Raw genomic sequence first — 12068 nt, 5'->3', positions numbered from 1 at the left:
TGAAATATGTATGTCATTCATTTGATACTATACACTGATTAGATATAGCAAGACTCTGGCAAATATCAGTCCAACTTTTCGGGCCAAAACATAATTAAACTAATTTCCGAAATACTCCATGCAAAAACTCTAAGTTACTTATGAAAATCTACTTATTTCCTTCTTTTATTATTTTACTTCACATCGATCAAACGTGATACCATCGCGACCTATTTGATGTAGAAGAAATTGCTTCGCTACAATAGTGATTGAGGACCGCTGAGAAACCCGAGTCTATTTATTTATATTAGTTTTACGATCTTGCCACTTATTTTGAAGCTATAAAATGCAATATTTGTTGCTGTTATTTTAATACATATTGTAACGGAGATTTAACACGATTTTTGTATAACTACACGTTTTCAACAACCTCTACTGTGGTTTATAACCGTTTTAAGAGATGATCCAACACGTAAAAATTTAAATATGTGTCAAAAATAATGGTTCGGTTGCCAGCGAAATACAATCTTATACTAAAATAAGAAGTCCTGAGTAGGTACATATTTCGTTACAATGTCTTCTTCCCAAGAAGCACACAATATTGTCAGTCGTAAGGATTTTGAGAAATTGTATTAGTTTGGGAACTAAGAGAGGTTACTCACAATATACTCACTATAAAATTATAAAATGAGGAAGTGACTTTTAACAAATATTTTTAACATAAATAAATATGCGTCTAACATAACCTGAGTAATATCAAGAATGACTAATCAAAAAATGTGACGATCGGCCGATTAAAAATATTGTGGATCACCCTCATAAAATTTTATTAAACAAAAATTATTTCGAACAAAATACATTATGCTATTTAATTAAGTTCAGGAGATTTTTTTCAGGATTTTCAATGAATACAGTCTTGTTCGCGATTTCAAGAGATCAGTTTGCTGCATTTTACAATACAGATTTGTAAGTGCGCCTTAATTTACGTGTGTGTGTAAATACACTGTGTTTAGTTTAGGCTTAGTTTTTACTACCTTTTATGTAACTCTAGCATTAGGATTTTCGTACGAAAATTAACCTCGTAAAATTTTCATTTTTTTTGTATTATTGTGAAATTATTACCTGTTTGGAGTACATTGTCGTCCGGCTGGTGGGGCGGTCGTCGCTGACCCTAGGTCTCTTTCTGCCCGCGTTTTCATCCTCTGATTCGTATCCTTTCGCTGATTGTGCTATGTCTGCCTGTAACGATAATGTATAAATTGATAAAGGTTTAAAGAATTATATCTGATTTAAATAGGTAAACTGACCCGTACAGTACAGGATTTTGATTCTTACATTTAAATATGTGTAAATAAAGCAATACAAAGATTTTGGTATAGACTTTAGAAAGAAAGAAACTTAGGTCTGAATTACATCATATTATGTAATTAATATACTTATATCTAAAAAAATAATATTGCTTAAAACAAAGTTATTGTTAGGGCTCAGTGAGAAGCCAAAACTTATTATGTTGTGGGACCCTGATGCTGGTTGTGCATAAGTATTAATTTAAAAAAAATGCATTCACAGAGGCTGAACACAATGTTCATAAACTAAAGTATACAACACTTGAAGTTTATATATTTATCAGCCAAGAAAATCCGTCAACAAACCGAACAAACGCCTTTGCCAGCTACGCCGCCAAACTTTAGATAGTTTCGTCACGTATTCGTAAACTACATACTATATTGTTCATTTCTGACATCTTGAACGCATTGATTTTCCATACTGTTTATTTAGTTTAGTATAAATTTGAATAATTCATGTGCAGCTCAAGGGAGTGCTCAATCTATTATATAGTTATAGTCAGTCTGGCGATAAGTTCTGTTATAAATGAAAATGCTTTTTTTAAGCTATTGCATATATTTGCAATTGATATATATAGATTATAAGCGAGCTTTGAGTGCGGCAACAGAATCAAGAAATCCCGTAACAAAAATAAAAACCTAACACACGTCATATAGGTGCGGCCAATACAGTTAGAACTTAGAGCGGGACATAACGCATATTGAGTCTTACATCTGTCTGGCGTTATTGGTAACGTAGCGCAGGTGGGTTAGACTGAAACAAAACGCATACTGCGTATTTACAACTCTCTGGCGAGATCGGTGACGTTGTAAGCGTAAGTGCGGCCGGTGCAGCCGTTACGCGTTAGAGTGAGACATACTATATATGAGTATTAGTCTGAGTCTGGTAGAATGGTAGATTGAATTAATATAAAAGAAAAAAATACTGCATAAATAAAAAAAATATTGCATGAGTTTTTTCAACTTTTTAATTATTTTGAATTTGGAACACGTTCGATTCGATTTGCGCCATTTCACATATTATTTCGTGTTCATATAATATGACAATATGGCATGGGATGTTAAAGTTAATAGGATTGCAGTGATCGCCTTGCACAAAGTGGGTATCGAGTCGTCGGTCATATTCCAGACTTAAATAAATATGTAGGTATACATTTTAATAATAAGACATTAGTCCATAAAAATATGCATTTTCGTGTGGACTGGACCAGATATATTCATCACGTACGATAACAATAAATAAGACCCATCATAAGACCCAATTCATCGGAAATGATTATATTTTCTCAAATGAATTTAAACGTTTAGATACCGAGGTCTTTTTTCTTTACGCGACTGAATTACTAGAAACATATGTATTCATCAAGTAAGACAAAAGTAAATTATATAGGTACTATATCATAACCGCTTTACGTTTCGTAGTACACTGTTATAACTTATCAATTTGTCACGGTCTGCCAATTTGCAAAGTTTGCTCCTTGAAATGAATAAAACATTTTCTTTTTAAACTTTAGCGTCGACTCATGGTTTTGTCTAAGGCGAAACTACGAATATTAAAATACATAATTAGAACTTCACTCGTCAAAGTTATCAAATTTATCTTAACCAAGAAACGCTCATTGTATTAATCAGTATGACACCCTCCAAAATGGAAAATGAATTTATATTCTATGAAAACGTTGCGTTCGTGTCTTATTGGCTTAACTAAGAGAGCTTTGACAGACTTGTATTTTCTTGCATACTCAGTATTTCAAAGATTATTATGTTTAAACAGATCTTATTGCCAAAAATATGATGAAACAATTGCCAAACGTTTTTTTTTAATCAAGAAATATTTTTAACTTTATTTAAATGCTATGCAATTAAGATTTAACGCCTCAATATATACTGAATAATAATAATAAATACAATTAAAAAATAAATAAATATCCGTGTATATAGACACTTTATTGATACCTGATACTAAACAACTAGTTTTTTTAGTCGCTGCATTATATTAGACTTTCTATATTATAAATGGGTCCAGTGATAAAATCTAAATATTATTTAGTTATATATAATGAAAAATAATAATAAATGAAATAAATATCCGTAAATATAGACGCTTCATTTAAACCTTGATACTAAACTACTAGTTTTTTTAGTCACTGCATTATATTAGAATTTCTATATTATAAATCGGTTCGATGATAAAAACAAATAATATTCAACAAAATAAGTTTAAACAATATATCTTAAAACTGCCTTTTATATAATTCTAAACCATACGTTTTAACATATTTATTTGCCAGCTCTAAAATGCTGCTAATCTTGAATACTTCAAACTTTACAAGTCACTCAGTCTCTTCTACAAAGGGTGCATAAAATGGAAATTTTATTAGGAATAGAAAACGTTCTGTTTTATTGGTTCTCTTGGAAAAAGCTTTATTGTCTGAAGCTACATTTGCAATTGAACGTCGGGTCACTGCCATCGGGATTAATTCTGTCTGTGAGCTTTGCTATTACCATTTTAATGTGAGTTTAGTTTGCTATTGTTTGATAGTCTAAGTTTATTGTATTTATTAAGGGATAGAAAATATTTATGTTGCCGATATTTGATTACAGATTATAGCTAATACTGAGGTTTTATTAAGGCGGTATGATGACATTATAATTATATTTTTTCCCCGCAATTTTTTCCGTCACCGTTCAAGCGAATGTTAAATACTTTTTGTATAGAACAAAGAAGTAATATAAATATGCAGTTAAACCTATCATATTAAATCTAAGTAAATAAACAAGTCATAAAAACGAGACAAGCGAATCGGGAATAAAGTCAAGTTTTCCTCAAGAGAAATGATCTTTTTCCTGCGATCGTTCCTTGTAACGTTATGTTTCTACAGCTGGATTGAGGGATAATTTCTTGTTATTTTTATAAGATTGCATCATGTCCGGCTTATTAGGATTAGTATAGTAATATACTTTTTTTTTTATTTTTTTTTTTATAGAACAGGGGGCAAACGGGCAGGAGGCTCACCTGATGTTAAGTGATACCGCCGCCCATGGACACCCTCAATGCCAGAGGGCTCGCGAGTGCGTTGCCGGCCTTTTAAGAATTGGTACTATACTAATCCTTATTATTAATATTCTTTCAAATTGGCTTGAATTATACTTTACTACAAATACAATATTTCCAGAGATTTATTATGCAATTTCTATAGACCACAAATTCGATTCAAACTATCTAAGTTGGTGTTCGCTTCCAATTCCAAATGGTCTGCGGATCGCAGCTGATGCTCTTTGTATTAACATTTTTACTATTCTATCCGGATAAAAATAAAATATTTAAAGATGGGAAAGATATCTTAGAACTGTCTTAAGGCAAAAAATGTTAAATTACTTTTATAACAAAAACACACACATATTTTAGTTAAATTTTAAAAGGCCACTAACGCATTTGTGCGCCTTCTGTTACCATCAATGGGCGGTATCATTTAACATGAGTCTCATGTTACATTAAAAATAAAACTCTTACCCCACGCAACTAATACAAAAAAAAAACAAAAAAAAAAGTGAGATATATAAAGTCCCTGGACACGATGGCAGGGGAGTAGAGTAAAAGTTAAAAAAAAGTACTAAAATTTTAGCGACCACAGGAAATTGAATCGGAGGGATTGCAACACTCATAAAAGTATTAAATTAATAATTTGTAGAATATATAAAAAATGCTGTTAGTCGATCTCGCTAAAACGTAAGAATGGCTTTTCCGATTGGCTATTTTAGAAATTAATTTATTTGTGGAAATTCGGGACATGATTAAACGGTGAGAGACATAAATAGAAAATAAATAATACTAAAAAACGACAATTGAATTTCCCAATAAGAACTGTTCTGTTGGGAAATATTTGGTGTGTTGTGGTCGTTATATATTTAAAGATACCATGTAGTATGAGATATTTAATCCATAAGTATATTTTTATAGTAATTTGACACAAATATATGTAAAAGGTACGACGTTCACTGGGTCATAGTTTTTTATATAAATTTCATATGTATGTACATATGTTTTTCATATGGCAAAAAGCAACGTGGAGTTCCAAACTCAAATAAATAATATCTCTCCCAGCGGAGTATTTCAAATTGCAGTTTAAGTTTGGAACTTTCCTATTTCCCTCGTCCTTCAACCATTCTAGACATGATTACGCGTTTAATGTTTGTGATAATAGTTTTAGTTTACGGTACTAATTAAAACAAGACAGAACTGGACCAAGTTAGTTTGAAAGTTCAGTATATTTTTCCATTTTTTAACTTAGTTTTGAAGCAAAGCCACAGAACTTTTACAGAATGTATTTTAAATTTCACAAGTCTCGTTTTATATTTTATAAACGCTGCTATTCTAGACCTGTTTCATAGACAGTTTTGATTGACAGCTTTACGGGTTTTTGACACGGTGAAAAATTAATTGTTTCTTTTTTTTTGGAGTGATTTCTCAGTTATCTGCTAAGACATACGCCATTCAATAGTGTAGTGAATATAACCACAACATAGTTTGTAATCTAATAACTGACTTTTCTTATATTATGTTTGAAAATTGTTAATTGAAAATTGTCTTGCCAGCAAAGTAACAGCCAGCCAGCAACACTTGTGTACATTGCTAGTACAGAAACCTTTTACATATTCGAAATTAACCCGAAAATATTTCTTTACATAACTAAGAATACAATTCCTTTAGCCAGAAATGAAATGCTTAAGTGTATATGTATATTTCAATAAAAAAATAAAATTTTTACTTCACCTGACAGCAATGTTGGCACAAAATGAAGTACATTTATTATAGAACATGTTACAGGAAGAATAGTTTATTAGTTTATCAGAGAATTATCAGTAAATAAATTCACAGCCCTCGTTAAAAGTTAATTAATTAAAAAAGCCCCTTAAAAATGTAACGAATACTTAAATGATCCTTATCCTTGGGATTGATTTGCTTCAGTTCAAACAATTTGTATTAAAAACTTGGCGATTGAAAAGAGTGGCGGAAAGTTTCTTGCCAGTTCTTCTTACCCGCTCTACGCCTTTGACTTGCGAACTGGTGGTAAATGTAAATTTACGATTAATTTTATTTGTTTTTTTGACGTTCATAAGTGTACACCTATATGAATAAAGATATTTTTGAGTTTGAGTTTGAGTTTGAGTTATTTACTTGTCGAATTCTGTGATAAAGTATTTCTAATGTTAAACATATTCTATGTAATTTAAAAAAACTTATTTTGACTATTGAAGAACTTTTGAAAAATGGATATAAAAGTGAGTTTTATATCTTTAACTTACTTGGTAACAACAAAATGACTGCTAATGGAAGTAACAAGAATATGAAATAACAAGTCAGTTTTCGCAGAGTATACAGTTCCTTTGATACCCCGTAAAATATGAAGAAAGTTTCACAGTATTTTACGTAGTTTTGAAAACGTATATAATATCAACCGATCATAAATCATCAAGTATCCCACACGTAGCATGAATTTAAACGACTTGCATTATTTTTCAATGAAACGGAGAATTTGAAATTAATATTAAACTTTTTTACATATTACATCTCTATAGAAATATTCTTCATGTCATGCAATTCTCAAGAAAGTAGAAACAGAAATCTCACGTCATTTAGACACGTTAGTTGATAGGTGCCATTTTTAAATAAATTTTGCATGAATTTTTAAATAATTATACATGTTGAAAAAAATATTAATGTGGGTATATGTGTACTTCTGTATTAAGGCGAAGCGTGATGTCTATAAATAAATAAAAAACGTTTATTTTGGAACATGGGATCATCGTAGTATCACTTATTCCACGTCATTAAAATCGAGCCTGTTGGCATCCCTAATCATTGGCAAAGAAGAAGCTGAGAGAAAAAGCCAGCGTAAAAAACTCTCGGTACTCTTTTTAAAAAAAGCAAATCATCAAACAATTCTACAATATGTATGATTATTATTATTATTATTTTTTTATAGAACATCGAGGGAAAACGGGCAGGAGACTCACCTGATGTTAAGTGATACTACAGCACATGGCCACTCTCAATGCCAGAGGGCTCGCGAGTGCTTTGCCGGCCTTTTAAGAATTTAAATCAAGTCAATATTATTAGAAAATAAAATTAACTCACTTGAGTCGAAACTGAGACACCTTGCCCACCCGAGCCACCTGTAACAAAATAAATATCAGATAGAGCTATAACTTTCAAATCACCTTAATTCAAATAATTAAACACGCCATTAATAAATTTTAATGCAAACAAACTGCGTTAAGTGTTTAATATAATTAAAATGTTCCTGTTATGTCATATTTAGAGTCATCGATTTAATGATTTTTTGTGGCAACTGACAACTCAGTTAAAAGAACGTTTAAACTATTTTTGTTAACGACTGTTTTAAATACGTAACATTGGAAGTAAACACCCTATCAGAAGAATCGCGAAATAAGTAACTTTATAGACATTTGTTAACTCATAATTAACGACTACGGACATTAGACTTAAGTAACAAAGATTCTGACACGTATTGATACTGTATCATAGACTATAGCTGGTTTCTTCGTAGCTATTATAGTCTGCTCGGTAATTATCGAGTCTAGAACTTTCTCCGATACCGTCTTATAAGAGGTTTACAAGTTCACAAGTACTTTCATGAAGGTTATTGAATAAAGGCAATCGATATGAATAAATGACACAGAGAATATAAAGAGTGTTTCAGGAAAATATACAGAACTAAACTCATGAAATTGGTCACATACATTATATTATGACCAATACACAACATATAAATAAACTGTTGATTTTCATTCCACACAAAACGTAATTAAAGCATACCTTTAAATGCATGTTAAAACATGTCGAGAAGTTCCTTAATTAAATAGAAAAATAATGATCCAAAAACAACAATGTTGAAAAAATATGTAGGAAACAATTTTAAGGAATAGTGACAAATTACATTGAAACAAGAGAAGAATAATTCAGGTTACGATCCAACTGTCAAGTAACACTATATTAATTGAACGAAAGAGAGAAAGAAACATTGAATAACCCGCACACAAAACCTTATTATTACAAAACAATACATAATGAGCAGTCCTTATGAAAGCAAAAAAAGAATCTGTCAAATCCATGTCGAGGATTTGACAGATTCTTTTTTTGCTTTTGCCGCTCATTTCTGGCTGACATTTAGCATCACAGACAATTACTTTTACTGTCTTTGCTGAAATAAAATAATCATAATTTCTTAATTACAAATACCACTAGATAGTGAAATTAAAATATAGACTCGGACAATCAAATGACAATATAAGAAATGAATATTTACAAATAAATACTTCTCATACAAACCTATTTTAAATTGAAAAGTTGAGTAAGCATTACAAGTAATTCAATGTGTTAATAATTGTAAAATTCAGTAAATTATTTTCTCAAATATATAAATTTATTTCCTTTCTGTCCGTTGTTTTTACAACATACTTCTGTAGTTCTAATAAATATTGTTCGTACTCTGTAAAACTTGTCTTATAATAGGAGCCAACCGTAGCAGTTTCTTATTGCATACGACGACATAAGGATTGACTAACACAATAATACATTATTAATACGTTGTCATATAAATATGTACCTCCTATATGAAATTAATATTTCAAACATGAGTTCACAGTGCGTTCAGATTAATGTTGTGTTAATATGCAGTCTGAAAGCTAACTAATTTGCGCTAAGTAAATCTAACCACCACTTCGATGCTATTACGTTGCACTCCACTACGTAATTGGTTTGCTGTGGCATGTTTTTATAATCTGTAAATTACAACCTTAATTGCACCGGGATCTAATAGTATCAGTAAAATGTAAAAATCTTAATACATTTCAGAAATGAGATCATATTAAACTAAAATCAATGATTCATTTTTAATGGTAAAATTAAATACAAAAGTACATCTTTGAGCTCTAATTAACATCTCAATTGATAATTTATTTCGCCTTGAGGGATGTCAAATAGGTCAAACATATCCAGAAAAGATTGTTTGACTCTTGAAACTAGATTTAAGTTGGATTGGATTATATATTTCAAAACAACCTTCATACTGTGATATTGTGTATTAGCAGTTAATGAGATAAAAGTTTCTATTTAGTTTTTACTTTGACTGTGTTTCCCTTCTTGTGATTTCTGATACAATTGATTTCTATGTGTATAATTTGTGTGTTCACGTTTTCTTGTATTTTTTAATTTTGCTTGTTTTGGGACTTATAAATAAACAAGATAAATTTTCGTATATACCTATGATAACTAAAAGTACAATCCCTTATTATGTACGAGGGACAATTATAAAAACTTCCAGGCGATCATTATAAAATATATTTCAACACTTCTAACAACTATTCCTATAGACACATAATTTTATAAATATACCTAAACCTTATTTATCACTATATCTTTCAATTTACAATGAACAATTCAAAAAAATGTAGTGATTTTTAAATATACTTATTACATATAGAGTAGTTTGTTTATAATAAGTATAATTATACTTTTTCGCACCCCTCTACTGCTTTATTTAAAAATAAAATAAAACAACTGTTAATGTCCTAACTCTGCCATGTATGTATGTCGTTGTCATGGTTTGTTTTGTTTGTATCATATAGTTATATAAGTGAAACTTATTGTGGATACATCTTATGTGTTTATTTTGTTTTATTTTTAAATTTATTTTTATTGTAAAGATGTATCTGTTTTGTTTCCAAACAAATAAATAGACATATCTCGTAGTGGAGCAGGTACTATTTATTAATGTTGCAATATATTTGATATAAATTAAGTGTTAGAAAAATAATTTCTGTATTAATTTCCACATGATTAAGCCAAGAAAAACGAAAGTATTCTTCCGGTTTTATTAGCTTCTCAAGGTTCCAAAAAAAATTCAACATGGCAATAAGTTATTTTACAAACACAAATTGTCTTGTAATGGGATTCTTTTATATAAATTTCCTAACAATGTATCTTCTTTCCTTCATTTTCAAGATACATTTTACGAATAGGTGTTTTCGCTTTTATAGGGAGAAATAATTGCGTTGCAAAAAATATTCGTTAAGAACATTTTTGTGGCTGATTGCGGCAATTTATCGTGGTTTTATTAATTTATATAGCAGTTTATTGATTCATAGATTTATGAAAGATAATAATGACAATATTTAGTATTGTAGATTAAAAATATATACAAACGGATAACACCATGGATACGATGAACATTATGTACTAAGAAAGACAATTTACTAATTATTTATTGGTTGGTGTGTGTTCGAAATTCTGATGCGTGGGATTCGTTTTATTATTTTTAAATAATAATAATAATCTAGTGGCTACAACTCTTAATGGGCCTCACAGTGCATCTCATGTTCTCGAGTTCGCAAACTTATAAATGTTTTCAAATACCTAAGAAAACCTCCTGATCCATATACAATCAAAATTATCTTACCGCATATCGGTATGGAGTGGAGCGGTAATGTTTACAATGCTGAAAATTGAGCGCACCCAACGTGCAATTCTTGAGATATCCTGAAACCTTTCCGCTACACAACTACAAAATTGTACACTATAGTATCACTAAGCAAAATAGGTACTTAGCTAAGTTTACAATTTGTTCTAGCGGCATTTTAATTCTCACTTATAAAATGCCACAGTTACAAATTATGATCATATTCTGTTTATAAACTAGATTTCCAGCAGTGTTGGACCTTTACGCTAAACACCTTTATGTTATTGAATAACTGAACAAATGGTACATGATTATTGATAATATAAAAAGGATTGACTTTATATAAGCGCTGTGTAAATGGAGCATTCGTTACCAATAAGTTCAACCAGCTGCGCTCTCACGCGATATTGTAAAATTGTATAAATGTGATTTTTATCTTTTCCAGTAATATTAAGCGTATGTGTTTCGCCAAAGAAAAAGGATACTTATACCAGGCAATAGACTTTATAAATTACTATATTATTTTAAGTTTTATTGATTATAAATTTATACCAATAAATAATCAACAACAAATGAAATCATATCATTTTATCAATTCAACAATAATATTTTATGTATTCATATAATAACTATTTATTCATTAACTAAAATCAATTTCAAACCTATGGACTGCCACAGGGAGTGTACTTTTAATACTGCATTATACAATTTAATAATGCAATACTGCATTTTCTGTCTGTATTGCGATACTTATTCGTTGGGCGAGGAACGTAACAGATCTGGTGTCACTGCACTAGCTATCGGTCGCCAACTCGAAATTTTTATTTTATAAATGAACTGCATAATTATCTTCTAAATATTAGTCATTTACATGACGTGTATTTAGAAATCCTTTATGATAAGATAATATACTCTTCGTTATATACGCCTACTTGACGATTGTTACGGAGAGTTTATGACAGTTCTTCTCTTCCGTTCTACGCCCTTGATTTGAGAACTGGCAGTAAATGTAAAATTAGAAGCACTTCATATACATTTCTGTTTTTGTACGTTCATAAGTGTACATTGTGATACCTATATGAATAAATGATTTTGAATTTAAACGAACATTTTCATATCTTTGTCTCCTTTAATATATTTCAAATAATATCGCCTAAACGATCAATACGCTCAATCCCAATTTCCAAATCCAAATAAGGATTTCTTTCGCCGTCGAAGCTTTAATAGCCATTCCCGAATCGCGTATCATTATCATTACTTT

The 12068-nt window shown here is 30.3% G+C and overlaps 1 protein-coding gene across 1 annotated transcript in view; it reads right to left on the bottom strand.

The window, feature by feature from the left end:
• LOC110995032 overlaps positions 1 to 12068 on the bottom strand; it is an 89496-nt gene that overhangs the window by 37495 nt on the left and 39933 nt on the right. Inside the window, exons 3-4 of the mRNA XM_045632979.1 lie at positions 7465 to 7502; positions 1102 to 1218 (exon numbers count right to left, since the gene is read on the bottom strand). Of these exons, the coding sequence (XP_045488935.1) occupies positions 1102 to 1218; positions 7465 to 7502 (155 nt within the window). The remainder of the gene's footprint in view (positions 1 to 1101; positions 1219 to 7464; positions 7503 to 12068) is intronic.

Source organism: Pieris rapae, chromosome 21, assembly GCF_905147795.1.
Source record: "Pieris rapae chromosome 21, ilPieRapa1.1, whole genome shotgun sequence".
In the NCBI taxonomy this organism is placed as follows: Eukaryota; Metazoa; Arthropoda; class Insecta; order Lepidoptera; family Pieridae; genus Pieris; species Pieris rapae.
The sequence above is the reverse complement of the archived record's forward strand: the minus strand, read 5'-3'. Positions and strand labels throughout refer to the sequence as shown.